Genomic DNA, 24,649 nt, shown 5'->3' on the forward strand with positions numbered 1-24,649 from the left:
TCAGCGATGCCTCTCGCCCATCCCCTGTCCCGAATGCCGTTTCCTCGCCGACTTCGGACTGTCGGGCTCATCGGCGATGGCGCTGCCCTCCCGCCCTGCTTCCCACTGTTGTCCTCGGAAGGGCAGACCGCCGCTTAATTCGCCTCGGGCGCGGCGCACGACGCGTTCGATGCCGTCCAGGCCCATCTCCAGGACTTCCATCTTGGGCCCGTAGCTGAGGCGCACGAAGTGGTGGCAGGGTGAGTCGAAGAGGTCGCGGCGGTGGGCGGGGTTGAGGTCGAACTGGAAGGGCGGTGTTAGCGAGGTGGATGGATGTGTCGGGGTCAGGGGGGGTAAGAATGGGAGTGTGGGCTGAGGTCTCCGTGACCATGCTGTTGTGTAAGGAACAGGGGCTACTCACGAAAATGCCCGGAACGACAATGACTTTCTCCTTGAGGAGGGCGTGGAAGAAGGACAGCCCATTCGAGATGTCGATAGGGCTGCCGGCTGGCACTGGAGGGTCGAGGGTTGTGAGATCGAGCCAGATGTAGAAAGTGCTGTCAGGAACGTTCTGTCCGCCGGCGCGGAAGCCGATGTCCCTGAGGCGGCCGAGGACATAATCGCGCTTGGCACGGAAATGGCGCTGGAGGGCCGCCATCTCGGAGTGAACCAGAGGCGGGTCTAGCATGGGCACGGCGGCTTCTTGGAAAGGCACGTTGGTGCCACCGTCGAGGTAAGAGCCGCAAGAGCCCAGGGCGGAGATGAACTCTTTGGGGCCGACGATCCAGGCGACACGCCAGCCTGGAAGGCGGAACCGCTTGGTGAGGCCGTCGATGATGATAACGTCATCGGCGTCGACGTCCATGATGTTGGAGGCGGAGGAGATTGTCTGGCCGTCGTCGCCGCGATAGTCATAGCCAGCGTAGAACTCATCGAAAATGAGGGTGGCGCGATCGCGGCAAATGTCTTGGATGAGTTTCAATTCCTCCTCGCTCAAAGCATGGCCCGTGGGGTTTCGGGGGTTGGATGTAAGGATCACACGGGTGCCTCGGGCAAGTTCCTCGGCGACTTTGTCGGCGTGGACGTGGTAGCCGTCTTCACTGGATAGCGGTGTGGGGATGGCGACGAAGTTCTTGAACAACGATAACATCTCATTGTATGCGGTGTAATCAGGAATGAAGAAGCCGAGCATCACGTTGCCGAGAACAGCAGCGATACGGATGAGACCAGCACGACCACCAGGAACAATGCAGACATTCTCCCAGGTGTATTGGGAAGCTTTGCCCTGGCGATACTGGACGTTATAAAGATTGGCCACAGCTTCACGAAGGGGCTTGATGCCGGCTGTGGGGCCATACTCTCGACCATTGACGCTGATGTCGATCGAGGTTGGGCGGGGAAAGCTACCTTCGATGTCATCGTCGACCTCCGGGGCACCCTGGCCTAAGTTGGCCCAGGAGTGAGGATCTTCGAGGAAGCCATGCTGTGAGGCCTGTTCCGTGGTCCAGACTACGCCCGTCGAGGCCCGCGAAGTATCGAGGCCAGCATGAGGCTTGTGAGAGGGGTGCTCTCTCAAGTTGAGATGCGGTGTGGACGCGCGTTCCTGTTCGGTGGGTTCCTTGTGAACGCTGAAGCGTCTGCCATCTGGCGACTGTTGTAGAGCTTGACGAAGGATCGAGACTCGGCGACCGGAGAAAGACATGTTGTCAGATCAGCTCCGGATGCGGATCAAAGTAGGTGGTAGCCAAGGCCGGCATTTGTCAAGCAAGGGGAGGGATGAACGATGGATGGCGGGGGGAGGGTTAGGTGGTAGGCGGTAAGCCTTGTGCAGCCTTGCAGCGTTGCTTTTGCGGTGGCCTGCAGCTCGGTGCTGGCATCTTTCCGCCCCATGTCCGACGCGTCCTTCCATCCCTTGATGGCCCCTCATGTCCTGTGTCTCGTCGTCGAGTCGTGCCCAAGCAAATAGACGGACCTTGGCATTGATTAGCGCCTGCGGCTATCGTTGTTTGATCGACGACAGGGGAGTGTCTCGGGTCTGAGCTTCGTCACTCTTGACCGTCCGCTATTCTTATTGAAAAGACCAAGACATTGCTAGTTGTCGATCCCTTGACAGGCCGCGACACCTTGTTCCCAAATGGACGCCAGGGCGATGATGACTGCGGGTACGCGTCTTCATGCACTACGCCGACTGCTGCTTCAGAGGCTGTGAGCGCCCGTCGAAGTCTATACCATTCATTGGTTCAACCATTGTTCAGAAGTGATCCGCGTGGGGGTGGAGGTACTCCGTAATGCGGACAACTACAGCAGGTGCCTTCCCCAGATTCGTTATTGTCAGAGATGTGCTGTCCTTCCAAGCATTCCTTCCCACCGTCTCTCGTCTGCGTTAACATTGCTCCCATTACGTGACACATCTTCCGTCAAGTCGTCCAACGGTCTCATCTCTACAAATTGCACCAAAACCCCCGGTCTTGCGTCGGGCAGTCCAGTACACCATGACGCGAATTCCTCTGTCCATCGATGACCAAATTTCACCCTATATCGGGCCAGCCAACGGTGGTACTGGGAGTGATCCCGTGGCGTGGATTGCAATCATCTTTGCCGCCTTTTTCGTAATAGTGACAGCATGGCACTGCATTCTGCTGGTCAGACGGCAGGCCTACTTTACCTGGCTCATGGTTGCCTCCTCATTAGGTGTGTTTCAGTTCTCCATTTGCTCCTCAAGTGCTAACACAACCACAGCACAATGCTTGTCCCTCGTTGAATTCGCATACTCGACTATTTACCCTCTCTCAACGCCATTCCTCGTTATTGGCACCCTCACCCATTGGTTGGTAAGTCCCAACGATGACAACACTATATCTCACCCAAGTCGAGGACGTTCATACTGACAAGACCAGTCACCCACTCTTCTCACCATCTCGGTCATCCTAGTTTTCGGTCGTGCGTCCTGGGCCGGTGCCCTCTCTAACCCCTCCCATGTCCAACCTCTCTGGGGCTTCCTCCGCTGGAACACCGTCATAATCACTACTACCTCACTCTTCAACTTCTCCCTGCTCTGCATCGGCTGCATCATCGTCGTAGCGTCTGCGCCAGACGCCAAGATCGACGGCTCAAACAACCCCGCCATTACTGCCGGCTATGGGCTGCTCAAGACCGCATTGGTGCTGCAGTTGCTGCTCCTAACGGCATTCGCCCTCTTCGTTTGGCGCTTCCGGAACTATACTCTGCAGTGGGACGTCGAGTGGAACCAGAGGCGAAAGTTCAACTGGACATGGAAGAAACTTCTGGTCATAGTGCTCGTGAGCCTTGGCCTACTATTGATTAGCCAGCTCTTCCACCTCATCATCTTCTTCATGGACTGGACGGACATGCCGTGGCTGGGCTTACTCTTCGACTCTGGCCCAGTCTTCATCGTCACCCTGCTTTTCCTCGTCTACCATCCGGGCAGGTGCCTACCGAAGACCTTGACCAAGCTGCGCCTCGACAAGGAGAGGTTAAGGCTGGCTACGATAGTTGAGAAAGAGCTGCAGTCGAAGAACAGATCGGATCAATCACTCGCTTCAGGGTCCACTTGATTTTTGTATGTCTATACATATATATGTTCACGCTAGGGAGAATCATGTCCACAACTAGACGCATATGTCTCATACCGATCTCGACTTTGGCCGTCTCAGACGAGGCATATATCTTCCCTCTCTGCCAAAACTCACTCACTGTTGTTCCATCTGCGGCCCTCTCCGCCGGGTGAATATCTCTGCGTCGCACGAATATTCTTGTGATATCGACTACCTGCTTCCCGTTTTCTAGTGCACTCTTTATTGCATTCACCTTCATCGCTGTTTCTGTCATACCCGCTCAAGATACCGATGGTCCCTCTCCTGGCACTCGACCCCCGCCTCAGAGTGTTTGTCTCTACACTCCTTCCCCAGCTACTTTCACCACGCGGCATAGTGCAAACTCGCTTCCTGATCTGCGATCTCTTCCTAGTTCGGCTCTGCAAGCTTCCCGTTTCTCGCCAGTCTCTCCATAGCCACCACTTCCTACCCCAGCATCCACCCCCATCACAACCACTACCGTCAACATCACCACCACCACCACCCCACCATCATTACAACTACCACGCCAAAACGCCCCCATACTTCTCAACAAACCCCTCTACCGCCCCCACAAACCTCTCCACATCCTCGTCACGCAGCTCAATGTTCAGCGCCACAAACCCGCGGAACGCCAGCCAGATGCCGCGACTCAGCATCCACAGCCAGAACAGCTGCTGCAGCTTGCCCTTGTCAAGCCCCACAAAATGCACGCACAGCAGGCTGCCGTGGCCCGTGACGAACATGGGCGGGTACCGCTCGTACACGGCTGGATCCTCATGCTCAGCGTCCGTGAGAGGGTGCCAGGGCAAGACGGCGTCACCACCCGTGGTGGTGGTGGCGGTGCTTGGAGTATACCCGGTCCCCAAACCGTGCCTCCGCAGCACGGCGTCGATGCTCTGGCGCAGCCGGTCGCCGCGGCCGTTGAGGTCCGCGAGGACCTCTGGCGTCAGGACCCCCAGCCCCGCCACGCCAGCCGCCATGGTGAAGACGTTGTTGTTGAAGGTGCCCGGGTGCTCGAGTTTGCCCGCCGCAGGGTCGAACCAGGACATGATGTCCCGGCGCCCGCCGAAGGCGCCGAAGCTCATGCCGCCGCCGACCCATTTGCCGAGGGTCATGAGGTCGGGCGTCACGCCTGCGGGGCCGGCGGCGGCGCCCAGCCCGTGCGGGCCAAGGCGGGAGGTCATGACTTCGTCGAAGATGAGGAGCGCGCCGGTGTCGTCGGCGAGGCGGCGGAGGGCGGTCAGGAATTCGGGCGTGCCGCGGAAGCAGCCGCCGGAGCCGAGCATGGGTTCGACGAGGATGGCGGCCAGGGAGTCTCGGGGTAGGGCGCCGACGGTTTGGCGGGCGGATTCGGCGTCGTTGTAGGTCGCGACGTGGAAGGCGTGGGGGAGGTTGAGGCTGACCTTGCCGGCCGCGGGGCGCGTGTCCAAGCGCCCGGAAATGGTGCTGCCGTGGTAGCCTTTGTTGAAGAGCAGGATGTTGTTGCGGCCCGTGTAGGCGCACGCGGTGGCCAGGGCGACCATGTTGGCTTCGGTGCCGGAGTTGACGAAACGCAGCATCTGCATGGCCGGGAAGCGCTGGCTGATGAGTTCCGCCAGGCGCCCTTCGTTGCCCGAGTGCCCGCCGTAGTTCCATCCTTTGTCGAGGGCCGAGGTGATGGCCGCGCGGATCACGGCGTGCGAGTGCCCGTAGATGGCCGCGGTGTATTCGGATAGGAAGTCGGTGAGGACGGCGCCATCGACGGTGGTAAGTGTGGCGCCGGCGGCCGAGGCGAAGGTGAGTGGGAACGGTGCCGTGTAGAGGACGGTGCGAGTGTTTCCGCCGGGGAGGTGCGCGCTGGCGGCTTGATGCGTCCGGTACGACTCCGGGTTGGACTTGATGTAGGATGCTGTTGCGGCCTCGAGCGCCGCAGATATGGCTGCGGATGCTGATGCCGACGACGGCTCATTGATCGACCCCATGTCTCTCGTCTGGCAATTGCTTTTCGCGCGTTGAGCAATTGGCGAGCCTCTTATGCTATCTCCTGGTCTCTGATATCCCGTGAATGCTCCTGGCGCAGCTGGATGGCTTTCACGAATATGGGAGGGTCGTCAACGCTGTAGTTATATTCACACTGCACCTGCAAGCAACTCCGCGACGAGGATGCTGTCAAGGGCCGTTTTGCTGAGTTCAGTAATATGAAAACTATGCTTCTTTGGAAGAGCACGCACGCCCAAAGTACCCTGACTGGACAGACGTAGAGTTCATGGCTGCTGTTACAGGGCGTTGATGGCGTTGATGGCGTTGTCCGCTCAACCTCGGAATAGGCCGATCTCCTCCAATCACAAGGGCGCGGCACAGCAGGAGGATCGACTGGGCCAGTCCCTTGGGCTTGTGAGTGGACCACGATGCCGACAATGGATCGCGACCGTGGAAGGGAGATGTGAAATCGTCCGCTGATGGTCGGGGGATGCTCGTGTCGACGGAACACGGCTGGGTGGCAATGCGTAGCGGGAAGCAGCTCTGGTTATTGGTATTGCAGAAAGCCGTTCACCATGCAAGCAGGGAGACAATGTCAAAATGAGCTGCTGATATTGCATCCATGATATTGCATCCACTTCCAGCCTTCAACTGCTGGTGCACGTAGTTTAAGCAGAAGAGAATCTCGGCTATACACTATGAATTCTTGGGCATGAATAACACAACGAAACCAAATCCAGATCCAGCGGTGAGTGCTCCAGAGCTCCAACGCTTAAAGTCTGCCATCCCAGTCAAAGAAATCACAATCCCCACCTCTACTGCCAAATATCGTCTTGCGCGGCCGCGATATGTGCTTCCACGTCCTCATCTCCAGATCGTCTCGATATTGAATCCCCTACTCCTACTCCACCTCGCGCACCAGGCTGTCCCTCATGCTACTCCCCCGTTCTGGGATCATATGGAACGGAATGCTGTACTGGCTAGTACTCGTCAATCGACTCGCCTGGCTCGAATTGCTGCTTCTTCTCTTCAGTCGCGCCGCAAAGTCCCTCTCGCCAACACCTTCGTGAAATTGATGCCCGTAATTGCGAGCGCCGCTTGGCACATTCGGTGCGGCGGATGCAGAGTGTGACTGTCTGGGTGTAAGCGGGAAGTTGCTGAGAGAGACTTCGCCTGGGCTTGGTGGCACAGCACCGTGGTTGTTTGGAAGGGCATAAGGCCGTTTCAGTTCCTGCTGTCCTAACACATAGCTGTGAGTGACTTTCTCGGTCGCCCCGCCGGCTGAGCCGGCGCGCCTCTCGTACAAAGACGGTACTGCACCACGTCCGTGAGCAGAGGCGGCCCGGGGTGGACCCGCTATCTCTTCTGCTGTTCGCTGTAATTCGTACAATGCGGTATCGATGTCACGTTCCCTGCCTTTGCCCTTTTGATCGGCCGACCGAGCACGCGACTGGACAGTAGGCTGAGATTGCTGCAAGGGCTGTCGACCAGCGCCTCGCCCAACTGGGCGTACAGTGGAGCTGCTGGAGCCTGAGTCCTGTGCTGTTACTCTAGGGCGCGTTACTTGGGTGTGCACTGATGGTGCAGGGGCGACTTTCGAGCTTGTTGAGTCACCAGCATCCGCTCCGCCCAGGGTCTGCTCACGGTGCTTAGTGAAAATTGAGGATGGAGCAACAGGTCCATGTGGGTCAGACACAGCCCAAGAATTGGGCACTCGACGTTGTCCAACGCCGTTCATACGGTTGGGTCTGGAACTGGGCTGTTCACGTGGCGGAGGCAGAAAGTCTTCGTTGAGACTTTTCTGGAGTTTCACCAATGCTGCTCGAGCTTGCTCCTGCTTGCGCCTGAACGCATCTTCGTCAAAGGAGTACAGTGGACCACTGTTGACGCCAGGCACATCTGGCACGCGTGACTCATCCTCGCTTGTTGTTGCATTAGCCTTCGTGACCTTGGCACTCGTGTTGGCCCCATGATCTGCTCGAGATGGACCCTTGGTGGGAATGATGGCAAAGTCACGCGTTCTCACGCCAAAGGCGGTACTCGGGTTGGTGAAGTCTGATGAATGCAGCGACTCGGGCGAGGTGTGAATGTTGCGCGGCGTGGATTGAGGCGCAGTAAGAGCCGGTTCTGGCAAAGCACGCGTCTTGGCCGGCTGCTGCTCCGTAGGCTTCATCTGACTGACAAAGATATCGTCGACTCCATCTGTAGCTGCCACCGAGGACTTTTCGTTTGGCTTGGGAGGCGTCTCGAGAACTGAGTGGTATCTCCCGTCGTCGGTCTCCGACTCTGTCTCTGCCACAGTCGAGAGACGATTTGCTGTTGCCGATTGGGCCAACTGTGTAGCTACGTGCTCCACTTTGGGCGCGACTTGAGGAGTTTTGTTCGATGTGGCCGCAGGCGCAAAGGACGCCAGGGTGCTGATAGTCGAGAAGCCGCTTGGTTGCGAGTTCCGACCGGGCTCGTGCTCCTGTGACATCTGAGCAACGACTTGCACAGGCTCTGGCGAAACATGCTCGGGTTTTCGCTCTTGAAGATCTTTTGGCAAGGATTCCTCACCGCTATTCAATCTTGTCTGCTGTTGCTTGCGTGGTGGAGCATCTAGCACCATCTTTGCACGGCGCTCCACTTCTTGATGCGGTGTACCGGGATCTTTAGTGCTGCTATCCTCCACGTCGCCATCGCTTTCACCAGTCAGATCCATAATGGTACGGTGCATTAGATTGATGACTGGGGTCTGCGAAGAGGCTGCGCTCATTCTAGATGATGAACGGGTGGGGACTTGTTCAGAATGGCGAGGCTGAGACACTTCGGACTTTGACAGATGATAATTGGTTAGTGCCGAATTGACAGCAATAGATGGGACTCCTGCTTGATTGGATAACGGCATACTGGGCTGATCAGATGCATGCGCATCGATAAATGAATCGTTCTCGAATGCAAGACCGGGTTCGCGGGAAACAGTAGCTGCTGGCTCTGAGCCAGGTAGAGGTCTGCCGTTCTCCGGATGTTTGCTGGACCAGGAATGTTGCGGAGTATGACCCATTGACGGACCACTTTCAGTTCCGCTGGATATCCAACTGCGATGATTTCGGTCACCGCTTAAACGAGGAGCCTCACTACTGTGGTAGGAGTTCCGTAGAGCAACTTCTTCTTGGTACTTTGACGTTGGCACATAAGCCGGATGCTGCTCGGCTCGGGCCACTATGGTGTCTAGGTTTCGCTCGGCAATGTCTTCATTGTAGGCTGAGGTGAAGGAGCGCGCGGTGGACGCGGAGAAGATATCAACGTATCTGGGCGACTTCGTCCTTGTGTGACCTCTGACGAACTCTTGTGACGTGCTATCGGCGGCCCGACTGACGGCATTCTGCAAGCTGCCGGCAGTACCTGGGCGCGACGTCGGCACGCCGGGCTTGGAGACCGCGACGAGAACAGGCCGGATTCTGCTACCATTGCTGGCGTCGGTTGGCCGCTGCGTCGACTGGCTGGTCCTGGGCAGGGCGGGGACTGGCGGGGTCGCGAGGTGTTCTCTGCTCTGACTTGACTTGATGGTGTTGGGCCGTGATTCGCTTTGGCGCCGTGTGCGACTTCTGGCCCTATTCCAAAGCTTTTTCATCCTTGTAGTGCCGAGGCTCTAGGCCTCGATATATAGGCGCACTGCGCGAAGTCGGCTCATAAAGCAGCCGTCGATGTTGGGAGAGATCTGGTCACGACCATGATAGCAGAGGCAAAGCTGGTGCATAGACGGGCGTAGATGCGCCTACCATGCTGCCTACCACACAGGCGCCTGCATTGGAAGGAATCGGGATGCGGAAGCGAGATGAGTGGGCATTGTGCGTTGAAACGAGGGGCAGACAGGTCGAGGAAAAGCAATGAAGAGGGTATCGGCCACGACGAGTTCACCGCCAGAGCCAGTTCAAGATGGCTGAAGCGTCGCGCAGCATGTCAAAGGATGCACGAAAGCCAATGAATAGGTACAAGACTCATGATAGTGGGAGTTGCAGGAAGCGACAGTCCCGCAAACAGAATTGATGCGTTCACTGGTTGGGGGCCTTTCGTGCCTCGCCTAGGTGCAGGTGGCTTTCCGGAGAGTGGGAACGGCGGCGTGGGTCGCCACTTATTAGCTTCCCCATAAGGCTCCTAGTGCTCGCCATCTTCCCTGCCCCGGCCACCCCTGTGGCTGGACGCCGGCTTCATTCTGACAAGGGGTTGATGTACACACTGGGGGAGTTGCATCATTCAGCGTCAGTCTCAATCAGATGAGCCGACGAATCGAGCGAGTGCGCTGCAGATGGCTTGAATGTCACCAAACCCAGCGCTCCGTATACGGTCGACTGTGGTGCACCCAGACCCGTGGCGTCGGGTGCTTTATCCCAGGGATCCAGGTCGGGCGGCTCCGGGCTCTCGCCTGTTTACTGCCATGGCCCAGCCAGCCTCCCGGTTCCACAGAGGCCAATAAGAAGACCTCAAAAGATCGACTTCAGGGGCACCCGGTCGCCTATACGGAAAAGAATTCTCCTGCGTAGAAGCGTCCGTCTAGAAGTATGGAAAGCGTCATCATTATTACTGTGGTACGCAGGAGTGCAGTTAAATACGATTGAAGTCTTGGGGATGCCGTATTCCATAGAGGCCCCAAGACAAAGAAAACGTCTTATCTCCAGATGGCAGAGACTCGTCGGCCAAGCTCATCAACGTATGTCCGTAGAGTGAGCCCAGGAGTATTCTCCAGTTGTGCAAGCAATCCAAACTCCCATCTGGGCCTGCTGTCAAGCTGTCATACTCTCGATAGGCGAGCTGCATGCAATACTTCGGATCGAGCTGTCAAAATGCACGACAGACCACCCCAAACCTGAAACCCCCTCATGTCATAGAATGCCGCTGTTCACAATGGTGAAATCAAGATATGCACATCAAACTCTGTTCGTCTCGTACTCTCATCCTCTTCTCCATTACTGGATGAATTGCACACTCGCGCCGCCTGACGGCGTTCCCACCCTGCTCCACTGGCCTTGGACGTTTCCTAGTGAGGGTTAGCTGGTGTTGAAGCGTGAGAATGGACATCGATGCTTACCGGGTGGCCAGTAGTTGCACACGGTAAACAGCGGAGGTATATTGCCGCCGGTGTTGGCCAGTCCGCCGTCACAGCGCTGAGTGTAGCAACCAACGGAGGTCGTGTCGCGCCAAACGATCTGCGAGTAATGGCCCCATCCGCGGAAGCTGTCAAGAGTGAATGGGATATTGTCCGAGCCGTATGGGCCTGGGTAGTTGTTGATCTCCATGTTGTACATGCTGTTAGTGATCATGACAGGGATCTGCTCTGCAGTGAAACCGGCTCCGATATTCTGGCCGTAGTTGCCATCTCCTTGGGCACTGGCTCGGTATTAGCGCAACGCTTTTCCTCTAGATGATCAAAACTCACTTGCTGTGGCCGTAGACGCATGTCTGGGCCAGTTGTTGGGCATACAAAGCCTGGGTCGCGTTCCATACGAGCGGGGCAAGAGTCGCATTGGCACGATGAAGGTTGTGCGAGAATAGTGCACGAGATTGATAGTCTCCAAGCGTGCTCAATGAAATGGTTTGCGTGGTGCCAGCTGGCCCGACTGTGGATGCAGGTGCCTGGCTGGTGGTGCTGACGGAGACCGTGCTCTGTCCTGGAGGAGGCGCTGTGGTAGAGGAAAGGCTCACGCTCGTCAATGGCGGATCAGCGATAGAGATTTGACTTGACGAGGTACTGGACTCGGTGATAGGGGAGGCCGAGGAGTCCGAAGAAGCGGATACGGATACGGACACGGTCGTGGATGTAGAGACGGAGGAATCGACTGAGGCAGTGCTCGTCGTCTGCGTGCCGGTCAAGGTCGGGTCGACACCATTGCCGCCTGGTGTGGTGCTCGTTGTCTGTGTACCGGTCAAGGTCGGGTCCACACCATTGCCGCCAGGCGTGGTGCTCGAGGACGAGGACAGCAACGTCGAAGCGAGGGATGAAGTCGACGAGCATGGACAATAGTAGTAGGTCGCATACGCGGTTTCGGTAACGACACTCTCACAAGAGGGCTCCAGCTGCGCGACTGCCAGCACCCCAAAGGCAAGGACAGATGCGTACTTCATGGTGTAAACGAGTGGACGAGGTGCGAAAATCCTGCGGGAATCGGCCTAAAATGATCCTGCCTGGCAGCTGAGGAAACAATGTATTTATCAACGTTGCGCCCCAGCAATAGCGGGCCATGGTTAGCAATGAGCGCACGGCCATGGGAAATGAGATGCGACACGGTGCGCATACCGACCGAGCATTCCTCACGAAAGACTTGGCGGGTATCATTCCAACGGCCTCCTTGGACGACGGCGAGCGGTGTCGCATCCGCTGCTGCCAGCGAATCAATGGCATCGCTGTGTGCCGACTAGTTTCTTGCGTACAAGGTTAGAACGGTTGTAGGTCCTGATTAGGTCCTGATATGGAGTGTGAAGGCGGCGGTCGCCAACGCGTGCAACTGTCCTCGTCCAACCTTCATTTCATTAGAAGGGACGGGTTCAACAATTATTGCTGGTACATCTAGAAGCGAGGGCAGAGACGATCAAGCCATGTCCGCTACCTTGACGTTGGGAGGGTAGCACATAGCTTGTGCTTGGGACAGCCAAGCAATAATTGTTAGATAGCCAGGTCAGATGGGGGGACATCTTGGATAGTCATTCCGAAGACGGTTCGGAGATTTGACTCGTCGCTGGAGACCTGATGCTATGAGGTCTGAAACTTGAAAGCAGGTTGGTGGTCAAGATGTACTGTCGGTAGCTCGCGAAGTTCGTTGTACACGGCCCGTGGCCCCACCTTTCCCCACCGCGATTCGCGATTCGCGTTTCGCGTTTCGCGTTCCGCGTCGTGCCTCGACCAACATCCCTTTCCTCCATTTCCTAACCGTACAACCATCCCATTTAACCAGCACAGCTGGGCGGCGAACATGCTTGACCTACTGCGAGAGTGTAGGCGCACGTATGCCGCCGATGCAAATCTCGAGCATTTGTAAGCGACCTGGACGCTCTGACACCGGCGAGATATGGATAGATCGGGCAATACACCCTTCTAGTGCCAGGAACCTCTTGAAGGCTACACCAAAGCATAACCTTGGCTTGACGCTACGTTTCCATCGCCCACTTGTAGCTCACCTGTGCTTTTGGTCGCAACGAAGCTCTGTTCTAAAGCTTCTGCTATATCCTCATTGATGGACGAGTGGGAGAGTACACAGCATTCAAGATGCGCGAAAGTAATATGTAATACAGGGGCTGTCGACCTTGTTCCTACGACAGCCTTGAATATGGACTCAAAATCCCAGCCCCTGGACTATTGCTGCTCGACCACCGAGTCTCTATGTCCAGTGCTTATCAGCTTGCCCTCAGCCCCCGAGAGGCTCATCCAGCACTGATATAGATGCAATAGGTGTTGCCACTACGAGTGATGCACGAAATGAGTATACAAGCACATCGGACGACTTGTTCATCACACAGTCAAGACGCTGGCAAGAAGTTCTGAGTTTTCCAGATCAGCAAGGAAACTTGCATGCAGCCAACAACAGCATGCAGCTAACACAATCCTGAAAGGCAACAAGGCAAACCCAACAATCAACACGAAGGCACAACCAGCTCAACCTCACATCAGAGCGGCACGAACCGTGATCTTCATTCGACATTGCCACATGCCTCGTATATCGGAAGCGCATCAGACTCATCTCTCATCCACACACAACCAAGGACGGCGAGCATTCCTGGCCAGAAAAGTCAAAAAAAGGCAGCAGAACCGAGAACCGAATCGCATCAAAAGGCCTGCCGAGGCAAATCATTGACAGCATTCCGGCCACACACACGTGCAGAATCCGAGATGAGATGATCTCGTAGGCGGCTGGCATCCGCACTGTGTCATTCCGAGCGTGGAATTGAGATCCGCTAGTACTGTACTGCTGTTACTTGCATTTGCCTGGAACCAAACAAGGCGACGAGGCAGCCACGGTGCTCATGCGCGGCAGCGGCCTGTAAGATTCCCTCCAGTTCGTTCAAGAGGCCCGCGCTATTTTTGCTTCGCGATTCAACACAGGCTCGACATGCTTAGGCGAAGTACGCACAGAGAGCAAAATCCAAGTCACGTCGTGTGGAGTGGTGTAAAGCAAGAATAGGACAATCCGAAAAATTGATCGATTGACACAAAATGCTCGATATCTCTCAGCCCATAGCTTCTCACTCATCTGCATCCACCTCCATGATATTGAGAACACCCACCACAACGACCTAGTCCTCGGTAGGGCGCAGGTCGCTCGAGGTATCTGTTGTTGTCCACGCTCCTCACTTCACCGTACCTGTGCCCAGCTCTATCTCGACTCCTCCAGCCCCTCCCCCCGCTTTCTCATTATTTTCGTTCAGTCATGATTGCGTCGCGTGTTCTACAGCAAAACTTTCCTCCCCTAACGTGTTCGCTGTATCCAAGGCCACCAAGCCGGGTAGAAAGCGTGGCTGCGTTGCTTGAAGCCCGATGCCGCCCAGTCCGGAGCTTCAGGACTTTGTAAGGGCCTGTGCGGTCAAGCTGCTCGAAAATGTAACCTGTGGCCTATAGTGGCTGGAGTAGCTCAAGAATCGAAGATTTGTTAAACGTACAGCGCGCAAGGCGCGCGCTGCTGCCGCCAGAAGGCAAATCAACCGTCTCCGGCGCCAGTGGCTTGAGCATAGAGTAACAGCTCAGCATTCGGACCTATGCTGGTGGCGTTGGCTTCTTTCCAGTCCAGGAGAGCCTCAGAAACTCCTTCATCACTGTCGATGAGGATGAAGTCTCCATCTTCATCACGGTATTGTAGCTTCACAGACCCTGAAGCGATCGATTCGTTGGTGAAGCGCGCCAGCTTCGCATCGATACGATCAGTCAGCGAGCGATAATGGATATTGCTCGGGATGATCATGGATACATAATTATCCTCGTAGCAGACCTTGGCCTTCAGCTGACTGGGCATGTACGAGTCCATCGGTCCAGGACGGTTGTCTGCAGGGATTGGTGACAGTGGTCGGCCAGTCGAGTGCTGCGATACGTGGCCTTGCTGCCTCCGAGGGTCGGACCCATATGAGCTATCATATGTGTAATTTGGCCCGCTCATGCCGGGGCGAGTTACTGAGCCCGCCGCATTCGCTTGCTGCGGAGTCTGACTCCGCAAGGGCATAGGGCCACCGATACTACTAGGTGAATTGTTCTGACTTCGGTTTGGTGGTGCCATTTGTTTTGCATACGATGGTATCGGAGGTACGTTGGGCACATTTTCTCCGCTCATGTATTTGCGGCTGTTTTGAACATTCGGATGGATATCAGGACTGCTCGCTGACCGCATGCGCGCCTGCATATTGGGGGGCTGTGGACCAGGTGGTAGCGATGGACGGCCGTTTGGTGCCCTTTGTTGCATATAAGGATTTCCGCTCGGTGCATTTCTTGCTAAAGCAGGAGCCGTATTGCGATATGACTGATCCTCCATTCGAGGATAACCGTTGATCGAGGGATGGTTTCGATGGTAGCCTGCAAACGCAGATTGGGAGCTGGATCGGGTGGATGCCGATTGGGGCGGTGTATCTCGATCGATTGGGGAGAAATAAGAGTTGTTGCCGTACTGATCAGGCGTTGAGCTCCCAACTGCCGTGTTCAAGGACAGGCCACTACCCGGCATACGGGGCTGGCCCTGAGATAAATGAGGATTTCTGTCGCCACTACCGCCTGTTGCTGAGCGAGAGCGCAGGCTAGTGCTTGATGCATTGCGGCTCATACTGAAAGAGGAGTAGGAAGGATTGCTTCCGACATAAGTCGTGTCGGACCATTGAGATGCTCGTGGCATGTCGTCGTCATCGTCCTGGCCAGCATATGGGTTCTCGAGTTTAGCTCCAGCAAGAGATTGGAATCCCGTATCGGAGGTGGCGCGCTGCTTCTGCTCCATGAGGCAGGAAGAGCGTTGTGTCTCTATCATAGTATGCCACTTCTGAAGAGCGGTGTCGTTCCTGAACTTAATCAGGAATGTTTCGACCGATGTCTCGCCCCTCCAGGAAATCTGCAGCGCGTAATTGCCCGCGCTCGATGTGGGCGTGATATTGGTGACGTTGGTGAAGTAGATTCTGCCTTTTAGATTCATTCGAGGCCTACCATTTCGGCTCAGGGCAGGCTTGCTGCTCATCTTGTTCTTGGGTTTGCTTGTGTTTATATCCTTGCACATGATCAAAATCCGGCTGAAGAGGTAGATGTGGTATTCCTTCTCGTCGGAGCGAAGGGCGCCTTCTTTCATGACCATGAAACTCCCGAGGAGAAGTAGCTCACCAAAAGTATCGATACGTAGCGTTTTCCAGTCATCGATACGTTCCTGAAGGTCGAGCACTGCCTCATCTCGGGTTTCCTTGTCAATAGAAGCATCTGCCTGCATGAGCACGTCTTGAATGACAGCTGTTGCGCTTGCGAGATCTGCCTTGAGATTCTCGTCATCGGTACTCTTCTCCAAATCCTTGAGCAGGAGAGGATATTTAGTCAGGCGCTGGAATGGTTTCAACAAAAACCCATTAAGAATAGTTGGGTTGGCCAGCATTTGCCTGGACAGCTCGCTACGACTGCTTTCCACCATTCTGGCCCATTCTGCCTGGCAAGTAATTTCGCATCGTTTTTGGTTCGCGATGAAGGGTTCGTACTGCCGGAAAGGGTCCTTGTAGCGGACGAACATAGCACCCCAATTTTGCTGCTCTTCAGGAAGCTCGTTCTGCTGTTCAACACGAATCAAGAACCGCTGAGCGAAATCGAGAATGTTGTTCAAGTTGAGGAAAATGTTGTGAATTGCATCGCCTTTCAGGGCACCAACCTCCTCGAGTTCCTTCTTCAGCGACTGCAGATTCAGCAAATGATGGACATATTGCCTCTCGGTTTCCACCAATTCTCGGAGAATATACTGCCTCTTCGTCATCTTGGGCTTGTCAATAGCGCTGGCGGGGCTGTCGGTGCCGTCACGCGAGCCTTCGGAATCGGTCGCAACATGCAACTTGCCGCTCAATTGGAGAATGTCGAGCACCCGATCCACCAATTTGATAACCTTGAGAAAACCAGTGGTATTATCACTGTATAGGTCGGTCACAGTGAAAGTGTCGGCAGACGGAATGTTCATTTGTTTCATGCATGATTTGATGAACAAGAAGGCCGCCTCTTTCCCCCACTTCTTTTCCGGCAGATTTGTGTTTATCACTAAATCGCCTTCTTCGGGATTGGACGCATTGTAGATGGCTAGAAGTGGCATGCCACTGCGGAAGCACTGCCAGAGGGAAGATACTGGGTCGGCACCATCGTTTTCGCGCTCCTCCATCTCATCGATATAGGGTCGAAAACCAGGCACGCCGGAAAGGCGTCTCCGCAGGTTGATGCATTGTCGATACAAGGATTCGCCATCTCGGACGTTTATGATGTTATTCTTGTCCACCATAGGTCCCCCATAATGATCACCGTTCATTATCACCGGATTTGCCAACATCAGGTATAAGTCAATATGCACTCGTTCTGAATTTCGGTTCAAGGATCGATGTAAGATCGCTTCGACTCATTTGGCGAGGTGAAAAGTGCGACAGTGAAAGGATTTGTTCTGGGATTCAGCAGGTCGAGAAGAATAGAAAGTCTTTCGAGCGTCGTACGAGCGAGAAGGAGACTGCGAATCCGGTCGTCTGGACTGGGACAAGCTGGCGACAACGGGGTGAGTGTCTGAAACAGGAAGTTAGGCTATGCATGGGTAGGGCAGCATTGACAGAAGCAAGCAAGGAGGACGGGGTTGGGAAAGGTGAATCTGGACTGACCAGGGATTGACGTAGGACGGAAAAGACAATAGTCGATGGCGTACAGCGACTATGGACTGGACGAAAATAGATTGGTGAGATTCGCAAGAGTGTACGAGTCGTCGAAGAGTGTAGGACGCGGTTGGGTTGGTGGTCGTGGAGGGGAAGCCAATCAAGGGAGACGAGAGGCGTGCTGCGGGCGTTTAGCAACTGGACTGGCGGTTGCACCACAAACAAGGACCACTGGCAAAGCAGACCTGCTGAGTGGAAACACAAGCTCACAGTCACCGGCAACACAAGCAATGTCACAATAAGTGATCTGTGCAGGAGTCGGTGATGTAGAGGTGGGGGAGAAGAGAAAGTGAGTTGATGGGTGGGAGCAAGAGTAGTGGTGGGATGTGAGAGATCCGGGCGTGGGCCGTGGTTGAGTGGCTCTCTATCCCGGGGATGGGCGTTGACGCTCCCACAGCTTAACGAGCAGCCGGTCTCTGTTGCTCACAGCTGGACACGGCAATGGCTGTGAAAATCTCCGTCTCACTGGGATGTCCCAGGAATGAGTCTCGATCAAAACCCTTTCTGCCTGGCCTGGAAGGCACTTGTGGACACGGGAGATACTTGGTACAAACGGGCGAAAGGTGGGTGCCGGGAATTGTGGGCGTCCACCCAGGGGCCACTTAGCGTGGTCACCTTTCTTTGCCCCTTCGGGTGCCCAGGGAAGCGCTTAGAGCCCAACTGCCTCGGGCCACTTATAATGCGCCATTTCTGTGACCACCAACGCTAGCATGCTGCTTCCGCTCAAGGCTCGCCAAGTCGAAGCCTGATCGAAGCCATCCTGACGCCCTGGTCGATCGGCCGTCCCTTGCTTGATTGTGCCTTCCTTATTCCCCGGACGCTGGCCTATGCTTTTCTGGGGTTAGTCGCTGGCTTGAAGCACTCGCCATACCGCCCGAAAAGTCAAATATGCTGGAACGCCGGGCACAGGGGATCCCTCGGGGCTCAAGCAAGGCACGTGGAAGTCAACCGTGAAAGATATGAGGTGATGGACCCTTGCAACGTCCACGTCGTCTCCCCTTCGAACATAGTCATCGCGACAGCATTGATTCGTAGCAGCAAGAACACCATGTAACAGCTTCCGGGTGCATGGATACGGTACCTGGTCACAAAGATATCGAAATCGACACGCGCTCCATCATCCCCAGATGCAACAACACATTCCATCTCATTTCCCCTGCTCACCCGATCGCCGATTTGGGAGAGGTAGTTCGAAGATGACGGAATTGTAGTTGCTGTTTCTCAACGTTTTTCGTCTCGGAGTCTGCCATAGCTGTCAGGGTTGATCGCTTCTGCGTTCTGTGAGCGTGACTTGTCGGCTGGCGGGTTCTGTTCGTATCAGGATATGCGCCGAGACGGAAGCACATCGCGTCTATTTACCCGCGGCTTGAGTCCCGCTTGTCTCCTCGTGGTGGTCTCTTCGAACACTTCGATATCAGACCACTTCTCACTAGTTTGTAAATACACAATGATTCTCATACAAGTAGACTCGAGGGTAGGTTGTCTACACATTTGATTCACCACCCTGAATTCAGGTCAGCCAATCTACGCGGTCAACCCTGCGTACAGACACCGATTCCGACGGTTCTTCAGCAAATGTAAACCTGGACGGTAGCGGTGCAACGGCGGCTCCCTCGAACGGGCAATGCTCGGGTTTGCGGGTCCTGATCCAACCTTGTCGGTAGTGTGGTGGTATGTATGTACGACTGATCAGCGTCGTCAATGCTAGACGAGGCGCCTCCGAAGATGGACCATAGTCGTGCGCATGACCCAGATCTTGAACGCGATCGTGGTCGTGGTCGGCAAGCCTTTGAATAGATGCTAGAAGTATTCGAGTCAGCCCCCGGTGGGTGTTGGGGGCAGCCAACTCGGTCTGCATTCTTTTCATGCAGCTTCCGCGACCGTCAGGCTCAAGGGAAAAAGGCCGATCGTTCGGTGGAATTGGCTCTTCGAGTCGTAAATATGAGTATAATTGAACCTCTTGCCGCGTTCCCCCAGTCGTAGAAGCGTGTCTTCGTTCATCAACTCCTGCTCTGAACCTGAGAAGATCATCTTTTTCGCTCCCGTAGCTTGAACTTGACTCCGGTCTTGTTCACACCGCCAATCGCCTTAGCCATTCTGGCCCTTTGCAAGTCGAGTTGATCCGCGGTCGCTAGGATCTCTTGTTGTCGCTTCTTGAGCATGTCCAGCTTGACTTTGCGGACCTCCTGCAGCCGTCTTCGCCTCTTGCGCTCTGCGCGTAACCTCGCAGATGCGTCTTTCTCGAGATGAAGCGCTTTCTTGGCCTTAGCCCGGCTCGTGGGCACGTCCGATTCCTCGGGATTCTCAACCTCGTCATCACTATTCATACCCAAAGCAGGCAGCTCTGGGTACGCGACCTCGTTCATGTTGACATCTTCCAGCACATGACCTCCAGAATCTCGCTTCTTCCCCCTCTTGTCTTCTTGGGGCGCAGCATCCTCGAACACGATCTTCTGTCCTGTAGATCCCTCAGCCACGCCTAACTGTTCATTGACCTTCTTCATCTCCTTCCTTCCTCGGGCAGCCGCTACACGCAAGTAGCCCGCGTCTTGAGTTTTCAACAGCTTGACCGCATCGTGGCTGAGTCTATTCTCGTCGCCACTCCGCCCGTGCTTTCCCTGCTTCCCTGAACCTTTGTTAAGCATGCCATATGCAAATTCGTCCGGATGGCGGTCGCGAATCTTTGTCGTGAGCTGTGAGAGCTTCTTCTTCTTCGTGTTGTAGTCTTGCGCACGCAGCGAGTAGTCTTTGTGCTTTTCGAGAAGACCCCATTTCTTTCGCGCTTCAGGTTGCGCGCGCTCTCGATGAGGGCGTCGGGTGACAGCATTGCGCATGGAAGACATGTTTGCAAAGGTCTTGAGCACAATGCCTACAGAAGATGTTTGCGTGGATACTAGTGGAGGCGTGTAAGAGTGGTGAAGATACAAAAAGTTGCGGATGCGGCACCGGCATTAAATGCAAAATATCTCCGGCGCTACCATGCCTCCAAATGCACTCCTCATGTCACTATCCTAGCTGCTGTGGGTGAACACAGCCATCACTTACATTTCCGTTGGCCCCTAGTTTCGTAGTGCTAGGGAGGCAAAGGCCTCTACAAACTCACCACTTCCTACCAAACCATGGAGATGGCACCGAATGTTGTTCCTGAAGTTCCTTCGAGTAGATCTCAGCCAACCAAGAATCTCCGCAATCCTCTACCGCTTTCCGCGACACAGGAGCAAGAGGTGCGTAAGTTATACTACGCCCGCGTAAGGGCGCAATGTGCGGACGAGATCAAAGGTGTGTGACTTCATTCGCCTCCCAGCAAGCTCCTCAGCACTGCCGCATCGACTTTCCATCAACGATCGTCCGGAGATCTATGAAGTGGAACTGACAGCTCTTAGAATTTGCACAATGCGCCAAAGGCCGCATGTTCTCGGTATCATGGGCTTGCAAAACCCAACAGTTCAACATGAACTCCTGTATGCTTGCTCACGCCACCTATGCTGAGGAAGATGCTGCGCGAGAAGAATGGTTCGCTGGGGTTGCGGATCGTAAAAGGAAGAAGGAAGAAGAAGCTGCGGCCGTTGAAGCTAGAAGGATGAGACTGATTGAATTGACCGTGAAAGAGGAAGAGCGAGAAAAGGCGGAAGCGGAAGCCAAAAGAAAACAGCAGGAAGCCTCCAAAGCCGGAAAAGGTTGGTGGCGGTAACAGTACTTGGGGTGCTGTTCCTGGGATACATACATGAAGCGACCATGAGCCGAGATACGTGCTCGAACCCCTTCTGAAATCCCTCAGTCATCATGGTGATGTACTGCCAGCTGGAGCTTTCGGGGGCCGTCAAGACCGGGTGAATCGGGCTGCAGGGCTTGACAAAGCATTGCCTGAAATGCCTTACATGGCTTTCATTCACTGTGAAAACTCAGTGAAACATGCCTGGTGACGAGCCCGATGTTTCACACAAGGCAATGCTGCCTTCGACAAAGACTATACAACCTATCATTGTTGATGGTTTCGGAACTCTCCACAACTACGATTTCGCACAACTCAACAGGTCAGGCTCTATCTAGCCAATACTGACAGCTTCTGTCTGCTTGAGTGCCTGGACGGACACACTCACTACACGATCCAGCATGGTGGTCATCGAGTTTCCACTGCTGCACGGCAGCTTCCCCAACTACTACGACCTTCTTGGCATTACAATCGCTGCATCTGCAAGGGATATTCAAATTGCTTTCAGGAAGACGGCGCTGCGAGAGCATCCAGACAAGGCTGGCAGCTCTTCGGCTCAAAATGAAAAATTCGCTGCCATCAACAATCGAAAGGATGTGCTTCTAGATGCTGGGAAGAGAACAAGATACGATCGCGCTCTACGTCAGCAACAGCCGCGGCCCGCGCCTTCGCAGGGCTATTCAAAGCCACCGCATGCCTCCAATTCACGCTGCCCACAACCTCAGCACGCTTCCCGACCAGGTCCAAGAGCTGCGAGTTCTCCGTTTCCTAGCTCTGGGCCCTCATTCTCCCAAACCTCATACGGTACTAGATTCGCATCGAACCCCGACTTCACGCCGTTCGGTAGTGGGGCCGGATTTGGACCTGAGCGCAATGCAACAAATGCAAGCCAGACTAGAAATGCGACACCGCCCAAACAATCTACCTCGAACCCTCATCCTCGCGAAGATAAGACCTATGAGAGGGGATGTCCATGCTGCGGGTCACAATCCTGTCCAGGATCTCGGTATAGCGGCCAACAAAACAATCCTGACAAACCCTGTTCGTATCGAAATCAAGGCTTCTACTTCCATTTCGGCATATCATCTATGCCCAAGCCCTTCAGCGGGCAACAGGAGTACCGCTTCTCGGACGGCTCAACTCCAGCAAGCTTTCACAGTGGCTCGGGCTCGCAGCGAACCAGTACCTCCAATCCAGCCAACAACCCTTCCGCATGCACAGGCAACCCCAACAGATGTCCTAAACACAACGCATCTGGCGTCGCCGAAGAGTCGCATCGGAAACAGCCTGAGATTCGTGGCGATCCTCATTACGTCAACCCGAAACAGCACATTCCCTTCCAGCAGTTCTATCCTCCAGCCTCGGCGTACAACTTCTTTGGTCATAATGGCATCAAGCCTACCACCCGGGCCTGGTACCAATCATCATGGAAGTGTCTAAGCCTCTCCGGCGAGCATGACAAGGCTGTGGATACGTCACTCAAGCTTCACCATACCGCTCCGGATATTGAAAAGGCATTGAAAACCTGAAGGTGGTGTGTACAGCGAGTGTTCCCCCGTCTGAGAGCGAACTTGTCAGACGCTTGCTTGGAGCTTTCGATCTGCTTCAGGAGTTGATGTATTTTGCTGCCGCCTACTACAGATATTCCACCCGTCTTATTGATGGAACTATCATCAAGCGACCGAAAGTCGCTGTGCCCATTCTTGTCACCGTTCGCACCGACCTAGACGTTGTTGTAGGGGTCATGCAATGTACTATCATCCACATCCAAGCTCTCATCCGACTCGAGCACCCTCGACTGGGTGGTGTCAGTTTACCCGAGACGATCGTCAATGGTTTTCGCGACATACTTGTTGCTTGGGACAAAATCATTTTGCTACCAAGCAATATCATTCGCGGGGTGCAAGATATCTGCTTCTCATCGAAAGGACGATTCGAGAATTGTTTCGAGCGCAAGACTGGACCAAATAATGGTTATGCCGTCAAACCATTTATGTTCAAAATGTCGGCACAGGAGGCCAAAGAAACTGAGGGTAGGCTTCCTGAGGATGATGGACCGACCATTCGGGCCTGGATGGCTGCCCAACGAGCTCATGAAGAACGGAAGCGGCAAGAAGAGGAGGCTCAAGGCGTAGAGCAGCTCTGGCAGACCGGATACAAGTGGCACGACTTCGGCGGCACGGAAGTCAATATGTACGGTTAAGGTGGCTTCAAGTCGTGAGATCGCCTTGCTGCCACCATCACGGGACTGAAAGCAGAGCTGCATCAAGAAGGCAGCCGAAGAGACTACCTGCAATCAGAATATACCGCCCTAAGTGGCTTGCCACATGTATCTTCATTCAGCTTCCTCGCTCATGTCTGTTCCTTCAGCCAGGGATCCAGTCCTGAAACCATTGCCGCGACTTCCTCAGCTCATGTTTGAATCGCGTGGCCTATCACTATCCTATGACGGAAGAATCTCAATCTACCAACTTTTCGCTTGTTAATGTTCTCGGATGGAGATTCCGCTCTCCTCAGCATGTACAATCTACCAGTTAATACCTCTCAAGATATTCCACGTCTGGAAGTTGAACCTCTTGCTTGTCCCATTGGGATATGACAAGGACCTCCTGGAGTGCCCAGCCTTGTAAAATGAGCTCGCGACGAGGCTGTATCTTGGCGATTAAGTCGATCTGTCCCGTACGCGACTCACCTCTCCTCTGTCGACAGCCAACTCAACCACCTACCAGACTCCAACCGCTCAATCCCAGGTTCCAGCTCCATCACTAGCAGGCGACTTCTCAGCTACCACGAAAAGCCTCCTGCCCAACTCGCGACTACAATCCCAATACGCTTTCTCCCAAAGCACTCTCAAAGTCACCACCTACTACTTCCACCAGTCGCCGCAAAAACCGGCACTTTCCAGCCCAGCCCTCTGACCGGCCCCCCAGCACTCGCATAGCCTCCTCCCAAAAAATGATCACCGACGCCCAGCTCTACTCGCTCGCCCTCTTCCTCGGCTGCGCCGCCATGCTCCTCATCGTGCTGTACCACTTCCTCGAGGTGAACGCCGTTGACCAAGACAAACCGGAAACACAACAGCAACGGCAGGCTCTTGGCGAAAAGGATGGTTTGAAACACTGATTGCTTACCCCCATCAATGGAACAACTCAAAAAGCATGGGTATCGTTACTATCAGGAGGGAAAGCGGGAGGGGGCTCGAAACGCCTTACTGGTATCTACAGCCCGCCAGAGGGGGATTCCGGCGGGTCGGTCGGTGGTCACCTAGCAGATTGCGAAAGGAGTACCGAAGCAGGCTGAGGACAGACCATGTGCCCGCAGCCACCGTTTTCGACATTCACCCGTAGCACATGAGAAGGCGAGCGACAGTGTTGAGCGCAGAAAGCCAGACCACCCCCCGTTTCGGGGAAGCGTGATGGTGACTATTGTCTGCCCAACTACTATAGGGGCGAAGGGGACGACGCGCAGTCACAATGCCTCTCAATGCAGGAGGGTACCGGCAAGGCGGCATGGGGCCGGAGTTGTCACTTCA

The 24,649-nt window shown here is 54.9% G+C and overlaps 11 protein-coding genes across 11 annotated transcripts; 5 read left to right on the forward strand and 6 right to left on the reverse strand.

Moving 5' to 3' along the window:
• HMPREF1541_03724 (uncharacterized protein) lies at window positions 1–1,681 on the reverse strand (the record flags this gene model as incomplete). Its single annotated transcript, XM_008718074.1, has 2 exons — window positions 1–282; window positions 401–1,681. The coding sequence occupies 2 exons, from the start codon at window positions 1,679–1,681 to the stop codon at window positions 1–3; spliced, it is 1,563 nt and encodes a 520-aa protein (XP_008716296.1).
• Window positions 1,682–2,471: 790 nt separating this feature from the next.
• On the forward strand, window positions 2,472–3,554 carry HMPREF1541_03725 (uncharacterized protein; the record flags this gene model as incomplete). Its single annotated transcript, XM_008718075.1, has 3 exons — window positions 2,472–2,670; window positions 2,719–2,810; window positions 2,877–3,554. 3 exons carry the CDS (start codon window positions 2,472–2,474, stop codon window positions 3,552–3,554), a joined length of 969 nt encoding a protein of 322 aa, XP_008716297.1.
• A 539-nt stretch (window positions 3,555–4,093) lies between these two features.
• On the reverse strand, window positions 4,094–5,536 carry HMPREF1541_03726 (uncharacterized protein; the record flags this gene model as incomplete). The annotated part of the gene is made up of 1 exon (XM_008718076.1): window positions 4,094–5,536. One exon carries the CDS (start codon window positions 5,534–5,536, stop codon window positions 4,094–4,096), a length of 1,443 nt encoding a protein of 480 aa, XP_008716298.1.
• An 899-nt stretch (window positions 5,537–6,435) lies between these two features.
• On the reverse strand, window positions 6,436–9,147 carry HMPREF1541_03727 (uncharacterized protein; the record flags this gene model as incomplete). The annotated part of the gene is made up of 1 exon (XM_008718077.1): window positions 6,436–9,147. The coding sequence occupies one exon, from the start codon at window positions 9,145–9,147 to the stop codon at window positions 6,436–6,438; it is 2,712 nt and encodes a 903-aa protein (XP_008716299.1).
• A 1,333-nt stretch (window positions 9,148–10,480) lies between these two features.
• Window positions 10,481–11,636, reverse strand: HMPREF1541_03728 (uncharacterized protein; the record flags this gene model as incomplete). The annotated part of the gene is made up of 3 exons (XM_008718078.1): window positions 10,481–10,551; window positions 10,603–10,901; window positions 10,951–11,636. The coding sequence occupies 3 exons, from the start codon at window positions 11,634–11,636 to the stop codon at window positions 10,481–10,483; spliced, it is 1,056 nt and encodes a 351-aa protein (XP_008716300.1).
• A 2,564-nt stretch (window positions 11,637–14,200) lies between these two features.
• Window positions 14,201–17,017, reverse strand: HMPREF1541_03729 (uncharacterized protein; the record flags this gene model as incomplete). The annotated part of the gene is made up of 1 exon (XM_008718079.1): window positions 14,201–17,017. The coding sequence occupies one exon, from the start codon at window positions 17,015–17,017 to the stop codon at window positions 14,201–14,203; it is 2,817 nt and encodes a 938-aa protein (XP_008716301.1).
• A 2,415-nt stretch (window positions 17,018–19,432) lies between these two features.
• HMPREF1541_03730 (uncharacterized protein) lies at window positions 19,433–20,248 on the reverse strand (the record flags this gene model as incomplete). Its single annotated transcript, XM_008718080.1, has 1 exon — window positions 19,433–20,248. One exon carries the CDS (start codon window positions 20,246–20,248, stop codon window positions 19,433–19,435), a length of 816 nt encoding a protein of 271 aa, XP_008716302.1.
• Window positions 20,249–20,524: 276 nt separating this feature from the next.
• On the forward strand, window positions 20,525–21,096 carry HMPREF1541_03731 (uncharacterized protein; the record flags this gene model as incomplete). The annotated part of the gene is made up of 2 exons (XM_008718081.1): window positions 20,525–20,684; window positions 20,789–21,096. 2 exons carry the CDS (start codon window positions 20,525–20,527, stop codon window positions 21,094–21,096), a joined length of 468 nt encoding a protein of 155 aa, XP_008716303.1.
• Window positions 21,097–21,518: 422 nt separating this feature from the next.
• On the forward strand, window positions 21,519–22,646 carry HMPREF1541_03732 (uncharacterized protein; the record flags this gene model as incomplete). Its single annotated transcript, XM_008718082.1, has 1 exon — window positions 21,519–22,646. One exon carries the CDS (start codon window positions 21,519–21,521, stop codon window positions 22,644–22,646), a length of 1,128 nt encoding a protein of 375 aa, XP_008716304.1.
• Window positions 22,647–22,732: 86 nt separating this feature from the next.
• On the forward strand, window positions 22,733–23,320 carry HMPREF1541_03733 (uncharacterized protein; the record flags this gene model as incomplete). Its single annotated transcript, XM_008718083.1, has 1 exon — window positions 22,733–23,320. One exon carries the CDS (start codon window positions 22,733–22,735, stop codon window positions 23,318–23,320), a length of 588 nt encoding a protein of 195 aa, XP_008716305.1.
• A 752-nt stretch (window positions 23,321–24,072) lies between these two features.
• Window positions 24,073–24,174, forward strand: HMPREF1541_03734 (uncharacterized protein; the record flags this gene model as incomplete). Its single annotated transcript, XM_008718084.1, has 1 exon — window positions 24,073–24,174. A coding segment is annotated over one exon (102 nt), but the record flags the coding sequence as incomplete, so codon positions are not given.
• Between the last annotated feature and the right edge of the window lie 475 nt (window positions 24,175–24,649).

The sequence above is a fragment of the Cyphellophora europaea genome (genome assembly GCF_000365145.1).
Source record: "Cyphellophora europaea CBS 101466 unplaced genomic scaffold supercont1.3, whole genome shotgun sequence".
Classification (NCBI taxonomy): Eukaryota; Fungi; Ascomycota; class Eurotiomycetes; order Chaetothyriales; family Cyphellophoraceae; genus Cyphellophora; species Cyphellophora europaea.